A 15,932-nucleotide genomic window follows, 5' to 3' on the forward strand; every position below is an offset into this window, starting at 1 on the left:
ACAAGCAGCATCCTGTAAAGCATTTATTTTGCAGTAATATGGAACTTAAGATAACTCTTTTTTCTTCCTTTCCCTCAATTGTACAGCGCTGCTGTACAACCCTAGGGCATGGCTTTGTTCAGAAATCCTGTGGTTTCCGATTTCTTCCCTTTGTGCTGATTAATTTTGTTTTGAGGCATTTCTTTTGCTGATTCTTGTGTAAGTACTTTCCTCTCGGGTTTTAGAAGACTCATTATCAGTTGCTTTGTGAAAAGCATAAACCTAGAAACATGATACTCAGAAAAACTCTTAACTTTGCTTCAAATGAAGATTTTTTTGAGGAGAAGAAACAAAAGCTACACCCTGAGTAAATATTGGCATCAAGAGCAAGCTCTTTTGTGGAATTTTTGCTCCCATTCTGTTTCCAGGTTCCCAGTGAACCATACTTTTATGTTACATTTTCAATATTTATATTGCTTTAAGAAAATTGGGGGGATTTTTTTAGTTTATAAAAGGGAGTAATAAGCTTATCCCATTTCAGAAATCCATGTCGTGTAATTATTTGCCCTTTTTTTTTTCTTTTTAATGTCAATTAAATTCATTCATTCATTCACTCTTTTTGTGGTTTTGTTCTTTTTTCTGTTTCTCGGTTTGTTTGTTTTTGTTTGGGGGTTTTTTATGATTTTTTTTTTTGTGTTGCTGTTGTTCATCTGTAAGGAAGATTCGACAATGTCTTCCTTGCAGCAGGGTAATCTTTGCCACATATTGCTGGAAGTGCCTGCTAATGACTTTTAACAACAATCTGCTGTAAATCTGAGTAATTATATTTGGCAATAAATAAGGGTTAAATGCTTTTGGGAAAAAAAGCTTTTTTTTAATTTATTGAGCTCAGCTGGCAAATGTGTGGGGTTGTGGAAAGTATTTATGTTCATAGTTGCCCTTTAAAAAAGTAAACCTGTTTCTGCAGCCATAGGGATAGGCCTTCTGCGGGCTCTCACACTGCCGTGGGGTCTGTAATGCTGCAAGTATTGCAACAGCAGTTCCTGCACAAAGTGTCCCTCGACAGTGGTGGACTTGTTCCCTGTGCTGTATCCTGACTTTTTAAGTTCCTGGAGAGATCTGATACAATGCAACTTTTAAATTTTTTTTTCTCCTTTTTTTTTTAAACAGCTGCCTGTATAGTCCAAAGTGGATTGCTTTGGAGTTTTATTCCTGTGAATGCTTTAGCCTGCGTTGGTGCTTCAAATGGAATGGGATGTTCTCCAAAGTCTAATGTCCTAGAGGGCTCAACCTAGGATGAGGCAATCTGTCCCTGCTTTGCTAGTGCTGCCAGGTTTAAAGCCTGATGGATGTTTTTAAAAAGTTCCCTAGTTAAAGGTTTAGCCTGCTTTTAGAATTTGGTGTCCCATGCTTAAGTCCTATGTCACTGCCATTGACAGAAAACACAAGCAGTTTAAGGAAACCTAATAGCCATAGCTAAGTGACACAGTCTTGTGAAGATGTTCTTAGATGTTTCTCCAACCTTTTTTTTTCTTAAGTAATAAATAAGGTGAGAAATATCTGTGGTATCTACACAAATCATTAATATACAAGCCAATATTGAGATGTTCAGTTGACCATATCACTTGTCATCCTTTAGTCTTCTGGGAATCATCTCTTCAATCCAAACACCTCACAGAAGTGTCTTCTGTGATGGGCCTATGGGACACGGACATGGCATTATAATTCATTCAGTGGGAGACCACACAACTTCAGGAAGATACCCAGGGTGAGAGGGAAATGTTAAGAGAGATTGGTTGGGGACATAGAGGAGAGCATGAGAGAGACTGATGACTGAATTACAAAAGGTTTTCCATTGGGAGCAAGGGGAGCAGAGGTTGTGCTCTTACGTTACAGGCTGCCCAAGGGAGATCAGAGCTCTTTGCTGGATCCATGCAGAGACAGTAACCAGGACTCGGGGCATGTTTTACTCTGGGCTTTGCAATGAGCCTCCAAGCACCTGGCTGCAGTGTTACACATAACCTACCAACCTCAGTACTGGTGTCTGGTGACCATCCGCTGTTGGATGCTAAAGATTATATGGGAGAGTGGGAATGGCATCAGCAGATCGTTTGGGTCTTTCGTTTCAACAAGACCTCTGAAATTAATTTTGGTTGTTGTTCTTTGATCTGTTGCAGGAAATACAGAGTTTGCTCACTAACTGGAAAGGGCCAGACCTCACGAGTTACGGGGAGCTGGTGTTAGAAGGAACGTTCCGCATTCAGCGAGCCAAAAATGAGCGCACGTTGTTCCTCTTTGACAAGATGCTGCTAATTACAAAAAAGAGGGATGAAATGTTTGCATACAAAGCTCACATACTGGTATGTCAGAGAGCAGGTGGTAATGTGCTGTCTACATGTCTCCCCAATACTCCTCTGTGATTCACATTGTTTTCTCTCTTCATTGCAGTGTGGAAACTTGATGCTTGTTGAAGTAATACCAAAGGAACCACTTAGCTTTAGTGTCTTCCACTACAAAAATCCTAAGATGCAACATACTGTCCAGGTATGAAGAGAAACCTCCCTGCCCTGGGTAACCTGGCTCATGTCCATATGCTGTTTATTACCCTGCATAGTGCAGGAATGCATTCTTCTCATGGTGCCCAATTTTTTTATCAGGCAAAGTCACAGCAAGACAAGCGCCTTTGGATTCTTCACTTGAAGAGGTTAATTCTAGAAAATCATCCTGCTAAAATTCCTGCCAAGGTAAAAAAACCCAAAAAAACCAACCAACCAACCAAAAACCCAAAGAAAATCACAAGACACTTCCTCGTATGCCTACTAACTTAAAACAATCTTGTTAGCTGCAAGATTCATGCAATATACAGAGAGTTTAGACTCTCTCCAGGATGTTAATTAACATGTTGTTTCCTTATATCTTTAAAAGTTCCTCCCAATTAATGGGAAAGTTCCACTATAATTATCTGCAGGGCTTGGTATGGGAGTAGAAGAATTTAACTGGGCTAGCAGCATTTGCCTGCCAAGACATAAGTAACAGAGGTGCAATGTCAGGAATCTTGACTCCAGGAGCACATCTTAGCTTGATGCTGCCTGTCTGCAGAGCACTGAGATGCACTAATTGCAGTACTGTAGATGTTTTTAATTTTAATCTGTCTTGATTAAGTATCATAGCAGTGAAGCCATTGGCAGCACACGCTTCACTGCAAGTACACATGCCCATCCTGAACCCAGCATCCTTAGCTGGGACATCTGACTCTTTTTGGTGAGATAGCTAGCAAGTTTTATGCCAGAAAAAACGAGGCTCTGATATCATATTCATAGCTATAATATCTCAGAATAAGGAAATTTTCTCCTCTTATTTATGAAATCCAGTCTTAGATCTTCAGATGATGCCTCCCAGTGTAACATACAGCACCCCTCAAAGGGCGTTAGCCCTGGTCAGCTCTTGCCAAGACAAAGCAGCCATTGACTCGTGTGGAAACAGGATTTTTTTTTCACACAGAGTTTACTCTTGGTTTTTCAGTTTCTCTGATTGTTTTTTCACTCAGTTTTATGCTATAATAGCTAAAAAATGTTACCTGTGACTGACATGCACCATGCTGTACTAACACGCATTTTCAACGGTGTGACAAAAAGAGACTTATGGGAGAAAAAAGCTCTAGCAGGTCCTATTGCTAATTCTCCTCTTATCTTTTGTTGACAAAGTCTATTAAAGGCATAATGTTTATGCTGGTATCCATACTTACACTGTAAATACTCAATGCAGCTTATTAGGTTGTTAAAAGAAAAAGAATTACAGCATGATCCCAGCCTTTGTATCAATTTTTTTTAATTTCTTATTAGATTTTTATTTTATCTGTGCAAAGAACGTGAAACCAAAAATATAGTCTGCTCAGAGAAGCAATTTCACTTGAGAAAGGAAAAGTCTAATGAAATAAATCTCTGAAGTTATCGGCGCATTTTTAATTTTTTTTTTTCTGTCAAACCAGTAATTGCTTGTTGTGAGGCTTCTGTCTGCCCAGCTTTTGGAGAATTTAATAATAGTCCACATGTGACGCCTGGTGGAAAATTACCGAACTGCACCTGTAGAAGGGCAAGCACCTTGGATGGGATATTTCAGTTTAGATTATTTTCTTGTTTAGTAGCTGATATGCCTCCTAAAGCTTCCAGATTTTTTTTTCTATTTAAAAAAGGGACAAATTTTAAGCAATCAGGGGATGCTCTCCGTCCTGCATCAATCTTTCTTAAACCAAATTTTGCCCTTTTTTTAATAGCTGTTCCACAAGGAAAATCTTGAAGGAAGAAAGGTTTATAGCATTTTATACACCAACAACTTTAGAGTTAAAAATATAATATGGGAGTTAAACTATTTGGTAATGCTGCTAACCATATTTATTAGTTCCCAAATTAAAGTTGTTGTTATTTGCATATAAGCTCACTACTATCTGTAATATGCAATAAAGCTTGCCCTCCTACTAACAGTTTTAACTTCTTCATTTGTTATTTTTTCTCTTCCAGGCCAAGCAGGCAATTCTCGAAATGGATGCCATACGTAAGTTCACTCTTTTTCACTTCTGTTTTAAAAATTAATAAAAACCATCTTCAAAATTTTGGCTTTAGCTGTTGGTTTCATCTGAGATGGGAGAAGGCCAGGCTTATGTTCCTTGAATTACGACCCTGCTGGAAAAGGCAAAATTCAGTGCAGATCCTTTAGAGTTTGTTGGGAAGGCTCTGACTGAGAAACTGGCAATCAAACGTGATGGTAGTGGATAAATGTTGCTGGGTTAGTCCTCTGGAGCCGGGCACAACTATGTGGGCAAAGAATTTCCATGGCTGCCTGGGTAACCGCTACCCTACAGTGGCATATCTTGCTTGCGTAGCTTCAGGCAAGGTGCAACTGTATTAGTCACAAAGGGACCATGGCACTGCCTCCAAAGGGAGCTGCCAAGGTGTGTGAAGTGCCATCCTTGTCACTCTCTTATTCTCTGTGCCTCTGCTTGTTCCACAGATCACCCAGGCTTCTACTATAGCCCTGAGGGAGAAATGAAATCGTCTTACCAGCCTAAGGAAGGCACTGCTCCTCACAGAGTGAGAAGGAAATCAGGTGAATAAACTCATTTACCCCCTAGATGACAAAAGGAAAAACAAGCAGGGTTGTTTTGGGGGTGGGTTAGGCTGAGCACATAGAATTGGTTTTTAATCTGCACTCCAGGCAGATTTAGCATGGTATCTCTCAGATGTGGATGAAGTATCTTATTAATCATTTGGGGTTTTTGTGATTTATTTTTTTATCTAGTGTTTGCATTTAATTTAAGGAGTATACATTTGTAATGGTGGATGCATAAAGAACAGTTGGTACTCTAACAGATTAAGGAATGCATATGCAGGAAAGCCAGTCACATTACTTAAATCTGACATCCCCCCACCGCAGTTATTATCGTCTCAGAAGTGGTTCCATCCTGATTATGATAGGCTTATTATTTCAAAACATGATTACTATCTTTACTTAGTGTAATGTTTGCCTGATGGGTAATAGAGAATTTAGAGGTGGTTATGCTGACTTTGGGCTTTTTTTTCCCCCTCCTAGCTCAAAGATACATCCATAATTACTCTCAAAAACACTACCACTGTCTTTGTAGTTGGGTGACTTTGTATTGTAGTCACTGTGGTCCCCTCTTTGTCTCCTTAAAGACCTTTCCAGTTTGAAGTGTGCAACATTGTCTATTGGGAATGACTTAAACAAAGCTCATGAGAATACTGATGTAATGATTTAACATACAGCAGCATTTGTGTCTGAAAAACAGTCAAGTTCTAATAGGTTGAGGTGTGTTCCTTTGTTTCTGAGGTGTTTGCACACCTTTGTTGCATTTGTGCTGCTCTTCCTGTGAAAGGAACAACACAAAATACTGATCAAAGGACCTCCTGTGTAATTTTCAGCTACTTACACTTTTTAAGCCCTTTTAAGATGTTGGTACCTTATGCGTATTTCTAACAGCAAACCTCTAACACCCTAGAGCAATAACAGAGGTGACCAGGTCTTTTGAAAGCAGGAATCCTAGCATGGGATAAAAACTTGCGTGCCTTGATGTATAGAGGGCAGCTGCTATTGCATTAAGAAACAAATCTGTTCTTTGGTAACAGCTATAGATTTGACACTTCAACAAAGACTTCTTCTTTGTGAGGAAATTTTGTGATAAAGAAATTAAAATCTGGCTTCACTGCATGGGCTCAGAAGCTTAAATTTTTATATATGTTATAAAAAGTTGTCCAGGATGCCCACAGCTTTCTTTGGAATGTCACAGTGGGTAAACATGTTGTTGTCTTTTTCAGAACCCTCATCTAGAGTCCATAAAGTTTTGAAGTCAAATGGTAAGCTGCTTTCTGTACTGTTTACTGACCTGGTGCTTCGGTACTTGTAGAACAAGTAAAGACAGATTCTTTTTTCTTGTAACTGTCCCTAAATGCATTAGGGGGAGGAAGAAGAATTTTGAAAAAAAACAAACCCAAAATGTTTGTGTTTAAATCTAATATCTGCTTTTCCACACTTTGGGTTTGGTCCTAGGAACTGGTCAGACCAAGTCTTGGCCATTGTGAACAGTTCCTCATACCACAGCAGTACTGCAAAATCAGGGCCTCAAGTGGAACTCTGGTAAAGCTCATACTGTCTCTTTTTTATCAGAGATCCCATAGTCTGTTTGCTCAATTGCTGCTGCATTCAATCCCCTTTGGGGAATTCATAATTGGGGTTTTAGTGTAGCACTGAAACGGGCATAGTTTGATTATTCACTGATGTGTGTATTTCTGTTTTCAGATGTAAGTCCAGATATGCAGAAGGTAAGCCATTTCTTATATTTCTTGTTTTAGCACATTCATATGACTTAGAGCACAGTATTTACTGGAGAATTTGCATCTTCTTGGTTATGTTGACCTTAAGAATGAAAACAAACCCATAAATGTTATTTAGCATCTCAAATAAGATTACTGGAATGAAAGCAGTAGGAATACAGCTTACTATTTTGGGAATATTTAATTAAAAAAAATTACTGATCCATATATTGTTGTGGTTTATAATACAGTCCAATCAATTACTAGCTCTATAGGATACTTTAAAATACCACTAGAATCAAGGAGTGCTGTGTATAAAAATAGTGTTTATTCTTTGGATCATATTATCTTTGCATTTATTAAATAAGACTGGAAAGTTTCAACTTACTCTGAGATATATATAGATATATATAGATATATTACCAAACAGAGCAGCAGAGCAGATGCAGCTTAAGCAGATTGAAATGAGCATTTCTAATTTTTACATTTTCTGTAAGAACATGTATTGAAATTCCCAATGTAGTTTGAAAGTCTCATGTTGAATTTCAGGTCTCAAGGTTTTATTTAGGAGGGAATTTAAAAAGTGTGTGTGTTATAAACAAAGTACTTGTGTATTCACCGTGATGCCATAACACTGAAACTCAGGATTCGATGGGAGTGGGGTTTTTTTGCATATGTTTTTTCAGTTCTAAATATTATGTGGAAAAATACTGATTGTTGTACTTCTTTATAAATCTCATTTCAGTGCAGCTAACTGACTGTAGGTTAAACATTGCCTGTGAGTCTGATGTAAAACAGGATCTTACTAAAATATAGAATCTCTATAAACTTCTAATCAAAGTTTCACAATTTTCTTTTTTAAGCGGATGGGCATTGAAGGAGCCCTATTATCTCAAGCCACCAAACTAGGATCAAGTGAAGCCTTGCTGAATTCTAGGAAAAAGGTTTCACTGGAATCCAGTGGGCTGGAAAGCCAGTTTCAAGAGTCTATTGAACCGGCCTACAGTAGTGATCAGGATGAAAATCTTCAGTCTTCTGCTACAGAACAGATTGATGCTGATGACGAAGAAGAGTCTGAACAGGTAGGAAAAGGAAGGGAAAAAATAAAGTAATTTTTTCCTGGGGAGAATGGAAGAAGGATTAAAATTATATGTAAAATAGCCATTAGGCAGGAATGCGTTGCAAGCATTTGCAACTTTCTCTCCTTAGAAACATTTTTATTTAGGCTTCACACAATACTCTCTTGCATTTTAACAGAGAAGATGTAAAAGTAGCCCCTATACAGAGGGAGAAATTCCCACTGCCTGAATGAGATTTTACTTAGTCCTTCACAGTCGTCAAACCTAGTTCTGACAGAAAAGTTTTACCTGTTGCACACAACTGGCTTTTCCTTGCTTCTTTAGCTGATGCCATGAAAAAACCTTTTTAGGCCATATGCAGAGACAGTGCCTTCAAAGCAAGGACTTAAATATTAAGTTAAGATTCAGGCACTGCTTTGTGTGATGGGGTGCTTCTTGATCTGCGAGCATCTGGCAGTAGCTATGAACATGTGAACTTGAATATGAGAAGTTTTGAGTAAGATTTCTGAAAATTAGGGTCTTTATCTGTTACTACAGCACAGATGGTAGTTTTTCCCACTCAGTATGATGTTTCCATACACTGTAGTACCTTTGAAAGACTAAAAATCCAACTTCAAAATATGGCTGTATTAAAGAATCTAGATTTTCAGTTTATTTGGTTTAGTTGATACTGAGCTAATATCCTTGTGTGGTTCATTTATTTTGTGAATGATCTAAAACCAGTTATTGAAATTCTTTTTGAACCTGACTGTGCATTTCCTCTTTGAAATCACACTATTTGCATTATAAATATTTGACAAAATAGTGTCTTGTACCAGTTTAGTGCAGTGTCTTGTAATTCTCCCTCTTGCCGACATAAGTAAGAACGAAAGAATGAGTAAGCATAAAAGAATACCACACAAAATGTATACTGTTAGCTTAGTGGTTACTACTAGATGTGGCAAGGACACTTCTACAGGTTTTCTAAGCTCTCAATAATTCTTGTGGCAGTGCTCTGACAACTCATAAGCTGTTTCATCTCCCAGTGTAGATCTCTGACCTATTCTAGCTTGTAATAATTCCTCTGAACTAGACTATACAAAGAGCTGTAGATTTTATTGCCCTTCCCCTGTTTTTTTTCTTTAAAGTCACAGCAAAACTCACTGCAGAAATCAAAAGGGGGAAGAAAAAGACTTAATAGTCAAGCTGCTGAAAATGTTGAAAAACGGAGAAGTCTCAATCTCAATAAATGTGAAATTCAGGTATATAATTATTATTTTTTACTTCTATTTTGCTATGCATCGAAGATATGTCAAAGAAATCTGTTTTCCCGAGGTTGGCAGATACATCCTCTTCTGTTTATGTCATGTATTTATATTCATATCTATGATGAAAGACTCTTCTAACAAGTAACTAACCAAACCAATCAGCATTAACTTAAGACAAAAAGAATTATCTTTCCCTCTCTCTCCCAAACTCTGGCCAGCAATCTCTAAAGCATCCTTTATGCCAGCATTAGTGAGCACGTGGCCTTGCTGTAAATTAGATCTGGATGAAAACTTACACTAAAATGAAAAAGAAATTTTCAGTGGCATGTGCTATAGAGCATAAGATTCCTTTCTGCTAGGGTTATAGGCAAGGAAAGGGAGGAGAACAAAACTTTTGGCACAAGCTCAGAGTCGGATTAGCTTAATCCAACTGTGAAACTGCAGAGTTAGCATAAAAGGTTTAATCTAACTCCTGCCAAACAAATTTGCCTTTAACTATTTATGCATTAACATAAGCTACTGTCTTGTATTTGAAGTAAGATGTTTTAAACACCAAGAGTGAACTCTGAGCCATGGTAAGGATTAGGAAGCAAAGTAGTCTGGCACTGCCACCTTGGCTCCCTCGCTCTCTGTTGAGAGAGAGCGCTTGCTTTGCCCATCTCTACATAATTCCATGCTGCAGGAAACACTGGTGCTATGGCAGTCCTGTAAAAAGAGGGAATTGCTGTATTGTTACAGGGATTACAGGGATATGCTAATGTTACCTGCAAATTTCAAATCTCCACAGAACTCCAAGGACCCTTCAGATGAAGAGTCCACCCAGCTGAATACTGATCTTCCATTTTCCTGCACGGCTAGACAGCCGCCGTCTCCTAGACAATTCAGCACACCCCAGAGCAACTCTCTGATCATGAATATCCTGGGGGGAAGTACCTCTGTCAGAAACATTTGGACAGACCACCAGATCAGGCAGGCATTGTTTCCCAGCCGGCGCCCACCTTATGAGAACGAAGATGATGAAGACGATTATCAGATGTTTGTACCATCAGCGTCTACATCCAACACGAGTTCAGCTCCTGGTGGCGAAAGGAGGGGTTCTTCTGGGCGTCCATGCAGCTGGCACTTGGGACAAGTGCATCAAAACGAGACTCCCAGCCCCACTCGCCACAAAATTGTTAGACGGGCCAGTAGTGCTGGTGAAAGCAACACACGTCCAGCCAGCACCAGGTATAAAACAGGGGAGCATGGTTCTCGAAGGGAAGTGAAGATAGCAGAGGGGAGCAGTAGGAATGCATATCCCGAATCTTCAGAGGAGCTGACCATCGATGATATTGAACATGTTTATGATAATATCAGCTATGAAGACTTAAAGCTGATGGGTCTGACAAGAAGGGAGGAGACACCCCATGGTCCCCAGAGATCTGCTAGAGACTCCCTGTATGAGGCTGAAAGCAAAAGCAGATCAGATTCACCTTCCAAAAAGAGAACAGCAAATCAAAAGAGGACCTCCATTCATGCTAGTCAGGAGGAGATACTACTCAGTAAAGAAGCACCAACTTCAAGTTTGGATGAGCTCAGGATTGTTGAAGACAACATCTATGACACCATACTGCTTCCAGAAACATCACTATTGAATTTTAAATGTGACTCCTTAAAATCCTCTAAAAGGAGGAGTTTTTTGGAAAAAGACTTTGCATATTGTGACAATCTACAACATTTTGTTTCTGAGGAGAGCCTCCAGTTCAGTGAAGATGAAAGTCCTTACCACCGTGTTCCCATTGACAATGACTATTTGAGTTTAGTAGATAGCTCCTCCAACTCTGACTCGCTGTCGCATAAGTCTGCCGCAGATAAACTCTCAGAAGAAGTAGATGAGATTTGGAATGACCTGGAGAACTACATCAAGAAAAATGAGGAAAAGACAAGAGACCGTGTCCTTGCAGCCTTTCCTGTTTGTAAAGATGACATGCAGGAAAGGCTGCATGCTGGTAGCACACCTGAACTGAGTAAAGATGTAGAGTACTCGCTGTCTACTCTCTCTCTGCCAGAAACTCCTATTTTCCCTAAAACTGTGAAGCCCAGGGCTGCCACCATAAGTGAGGCTAATCTCAGGCTTGAAGACACTACACCATGCAAGGAGAACTCTTTCATGAGTTTGAACAGATCTTCCTTCTCCAGTGAGATGCCTTTTGTAGATAGTCCATATGAACCTGCCAGTAGTGTTCTGTCCAGCGCACCTGCAGAGGGTGTGGAAAATGACTTGGCTGTTATGGATAAAACAAAGAACAGAGTTTTTATGATGGCAAGGCAGTACAGTCAAAAAATTAAGAAGGCTAACCAGCTTTTGAAAGTTAAAAGTCCAGAGCAGGAACAGCCAGCTAACAGACAACAGAAACTGAAACACAAAGATCTTGCTGCTATTCTGGAGGAGAAGAAACAAGGAGGTCCTGCTATTGGTATGTTAAAAACCTTTCTGTACAGATACATTTCTTTAGTAGCTTTCAGTGAACTTTGTGTTCTGAACTGGAAGATTATGAATTTTCCTCACCTCAGTCATTGAGTATCAGGATTGTATTTTCTGTGTTACAACTGAAATGAATTTTCTCAGACAGCTTTAACATGAACAGTCCTTTATATCTCATTTCTTGTTGTGACTTGGTAACTTTGGGAGGAGTGGGGCAGTCTCAGGAAAGAGCAATTCAACTGAGGCTGGAAGTAGAAATCATGCCTGAAGCACTATTGGACTCTCTACAGAAAAGCAGTTATTTCCTTTAGTAGTGTGATCTTCAGAGTTTGACTAAAGTGTTTTTTCAAGTTGGTTTGCCTTCTCACAAGTCACATACATCTGCTCAGGTGCCATTCAGAATCATACCCATGAGCATAAGGAATGTGGTCAGATAAGAAAGAGCTCATAGTGTTGAATGGCAAAGTCATGGCTATGCAACAACTCTGGGACTATTTTTGTCCATGATCAATTGAAACAAATTGAAGTCGAGGCAGCAGACTCCATGCACTAGGGTGTCATTCTTGCCTTCTTGTGATATTTTTAAAAGTCTCTTATTTAATATCTTATTTACCAGGCCATTTTTAGAATGTTCTTTTCTATTTTAACATTGAAACAAGCAGCGTATTATTGGAACCATGTGCTGCATTGTGTCCTGCATGACTGCTCACTGTAGCAAGATATTTTATGCTTCTTTTCCTCAACAAAGTGTACTGAAATGTGACACAAAGGCCTTTCCAGCCTCCATTGTTTCATGTTACTTTGCAGAGGCCAAATTTATTGACACAACTGAAAGCTCTTCTCTACCAATACTAAGTGTTTTGAGGTTTTAAAATTTTAACATGATTAATTGAAATTGATTCCTTCTCTCTGCTAAGTTAATTCTCTCTTCTTTCTAGGTGCCAGAATAGCTGAATATTCCCAGCTTTATGACCAAATTGTCTTCAGAGAGAGTACTCCTAAGGTCCAAAAGGAAGCTGGGGCCACTCCTCAGGAGCCATCAGCTGGGAGGTTTTCCACACCCATGGCCACATCTCCTCCCCATTCCCAGCCTGCCAGTGAGTGCTCAAGAGCAGAAGATTGGCTTTTGCATTCTACGTACAGTAATGGCGAGCTGGCTGACTTCTCTCCATGGCCTGAATCCCAGGACCCAAAGTCCAAGAACTCGTACGCAGAGGCTGGTACAAAAAGCAATTCGAAGCAGTTGCCATCAGCTGGCTCAGTGCCTTCCCTTCAGATTTCCAACCGTTTGCATGTCCCAGCGCAGAGGTGGAGTGCCATTATAAGCCAACCAAACAAAGAGAACTTGCATCAAGATCATGTCTATAACTCACTGGGGAGGAGAGTAAGCAATGTAAAACCGCAGGCATACGGCAGGTCACAGTCCTCGTCCTCAATTGTGGTCAACCGGTCTGGAGAATCAATTGTATATAATAATGAAATTGATAAGAAAAGGCTCCATTTGAATAGGAACTTTAGATTCAACAGCCATCAAACTCCAGGAATTGCTTCAGGATGTACAGGGCCGGAGATGAGAAAGCAGATCTCTGAAAACTGTTCAGATATGATTCTGCAGGATTCTCAAAAGGTGCTGAGAGTGAACAGAGCCTCCCCTCTGACAGCACAGATGGCCACTCAGAACTATTTTTTGAATTTCAAAGATTCTGAAGAAGGAGAAGGGGATGATGATGACTACGTTGAAATAAAGTCTGAAGATGAGGGATCTGACTTGGAGACTTCTCAGAACCAAACAAGGAGATCAGATCCTAAACTGCGTAACACAGATGCTGTTCCTTCTGAAACATTCTGTGGCAAAACTGTCTCCTGTACTCCTGCAAAGTCTGCCAGCAGCAAACGTGCACTTACCCCATATCTGACTGCATACAGTGATTCGGATAAACTGAATGATTACCTGTGGAGAGTACCATCTCCTAATCAGCAGAATATTGTCCAGTCTTTAAGGGAAAAGTTTCAGTGTCTCAGTTCAAGTAGCTTTGCTTGATGCTTTCAGTAATTTCTAGCTGTACTGCCTTATCATGACGGAGTATATACTAGGACAATCAGTACTGGCATCATGTATTTCCGTAATATTACAGTATCAGGCATTGTATCACAATAATATTGTAAATAGATGTGAAATGTATCATTTAAAAAATGGTTTAGAATCCTGGATGTGAAAAAGGCCAAATGCGCACTGTCTGGGGTCTCTATGTAGCACATGTGAACTTCTCATCTCCTACTGAACCTTCACATCTCTTCTTTGTTAGGTGTGATACCCCCTGATTCTTACTATCGAACCAGGTGTGATGCCATTTGATTCTTAAACCATTTTATCACATGGAAACCTTGGTATTTAGACTTTCCAGTTGGTGTCCAGTGTTCTGCATCCAAAATACCTGCGTGATATTACTCTGCTTACATACAGGAGCATTTAGCTGGGCAGCTGCTCCTGTGACTGTCCAGATTTCTGAGCAGGGTTCTGGTTATTACCCCAACAGGCTACATGTGCAATTGCACATACTTTTTGCACGTTACTTTTGCGTCAGACAGATTCCAAGTGTGTGGGACCAATGCATATGCTACATTATTTTAGAGCAAGCTTCTTATATTTTAAAGAAAACCTAGTCCTAGTACTTGTGCCAGGCTGATAGCTCTGTGTCTGAAGCCGCTTCTACTTTCTGGAACTGCGTAGGAGGCAGAAGATGGGCAGTGGTGTCTTTTGTGTGACACAGTCCTTGCCTGGGGAGTGGTTTTGGCATTAGAAGGGGAGCTGCACTGCTTGTGAAGAGGGCTAGACCAGTTTTGGTACCTCCAGTGATGGTGGCGTTTGTGATATGCAAGCAAAATCTGAGTATCTTGTAGATCAGCATCCAGCGGTCAAAAGCTGCTGTGCAGAGTTGAAGAAGCTGTGTGTTGTATGCAGTGACCTGCTGGGCATTTATTCAAGTCCCAGTGTCAGTAACCCTGCGAGAGAATGAGGCTTGGCCAGATTCTTGGGTGAAATACTAATTGTGGGGCATGTTTGGCCCATAGAGTGGTTTGGTGATAGTGCTGTTTGAGTGACAAGCTGCAGTCCCCAGGGCATGCATCTCCTGTAGCAGGAAGTGACCCTTCCTGACAGAGAGCAGTAAAAGATACATTTTGTAAATCAGTCAGGGCTGACTCTAATCCAATTTATGTACAATAAAAAGTAGCTTAAAAATGAGAATATATTCCATTCTTTTGCAAATAATGTATAGAATAAATGCTGCCATTTAGAGCAAGGACAGGCTTTCCAATACTACGTACTCCCCTTCATCGTCATTGTTGCACAGCTTTGGATTCTGTTACTTGAAAACATTGTACCTAAAGGAAAGCCTAGATACATCTACACTGATCATCTTGTGTCACTGTTGTTCTTTTTTGGTGCTTACATTCTTCAGATTACATGGATAAAGCCAGTACCGAGTTAAACATATCAATAAACAAAGGAATTTCATTGAAATACTATTTTTACTAACCACTTATCACTCCCCTCAGTTACAGAGCACTGTACTTCCAGAACAGCTGATTATTTACAACACTGGTTACCATGAGGAAAACCTGAAGTCATCAGTGTACAGCTAATTACTTGTAGACTAAGATTTGAGGACTTGAATTTATTAGAACCGACTAAATTATTTACCACACCTATCTTGCATTGGCTAGGAGTTGTTATTTTGAGGGCTGGTTGGTCACGGTACTTACTAGCTCATACCACAGGGATACTTGTTACAGTCAGCACACCCCCTGTGATAGGACCCCTATCTATCTAGTAAAATCCGACTGAGAAATAATGTTGTACATATTTAAGACGCCGAGGTGTAGCAGAGCCCATATTTATTTAATATAGCTTGTAAAGTATTGTAAATATGGATAGAAGGTGAATCTGTGGGCGCACATCTAGATTTGTTTAAACGGCTTTAGGAGAATGTTTAACTCGCATCTCATGCAATCAATGGAGTTGGGAGGGAGGGGAAAACAACCAACCAATCAGAAAAAGGGACTTCTACTAGTATTGTAACTTCTCCCAGGGACCATTTCATACTATTTTTAATAAACGTTGAGTATGCAAAAGCTTTGGGTGCTTTTCATTGCGGGGGGCGGCGGAAGGAAGTTATTGGCTTCTACCTGTCGGAGCTGATGTTTGGGGGTGATTTGGACGGGGTTAGTTTCTTGCAAATAAAGCGGAAGCGAAAGCAGGGGAGCGCCGGGGCGGGGAGCGGGGTCGGGCGGCGCTCCATCCCCGCCCGCCCCCTGGCCCCGCTCCCGCCCCTGCCCC

At 40.1% G+C, this 15,932-nt stretch overlaps 1 protein-coding gene across 6 annotated transcripts in view; it reads left to right on the forward strand.

The window, feature by feature from the left end:
- The window catches only part of PLEKHG1 (pleckstrin homology and RhoGEF domain containing G1), a 127,554-nt gene extending 111,827 nt beyond the window's left edge, over positions 1-15,727 (forward strand). For 5 of the 6 annotated variants that reach the window (XM_042017432.1, XM_042017433.1, XM_042017435.1 and 2 more), the window contains 11 exons: positions 2,157-2,339; positions 2,428-2,523; positions 2,637-2,723; positions 4,497-4,530; positions 4,987-5,082; positions 6,309-6,347; positions 6,790-6,812; positions 7,667-7,885; positions 9,010-9,123; positions 9,917-11,585; positions 12,532-15,727. In XM_042017432.1, coding sequence (XP_041873366.1) covers positions 2,157-2,339; positions 2,428-2,523; positions 2,637-2,723; positions 4,497-4,530; positions 4,987-5,082; positions 6,309-6,347; positions 6,790-6,812; positions 7,667-7,885; positions 9,010-9,123; positions 9,917-11,585; positions 12,532-13,634 — 3,663 coding nt within the window. In that variant the 3' untranslated portion in view covers positions 13,635-15,727. The remainder of the gene's footprint in view (positions 1-2,156; positions 2,340-2,427; positions 2,524-2,636; positions 2,724-4,496; positions 4,531-4,986; positions 5,083-6,308; positions 6,348-6,789; positions 6,813-7,666; positions 7,886-9,009; positions 9,124-9,916; positions 11,586-12,531) is intronic. The other variant, XM_042017434.1, reaches the window with a different exon arrangement.
- The last annotated feature ends 205 nt before the right edge of the window (positions 15,728-15,932 follow it).

Source organism: Corvus kubaryi, unplaced genomic scaffold, assembly GCF_017639235.1.
Source record: "Corvus kubaryi isolate FWS band 111438036 unplaced genomic scaffold, C.kubaryi_AGA036_p1.0 split3-73, whole genome shotgun sequence".
NCBI lineage: Eukaryota > Metazoa > Chordata > Aves > Passeriformes > Corvidae > Corvus > Corvus kubaryi.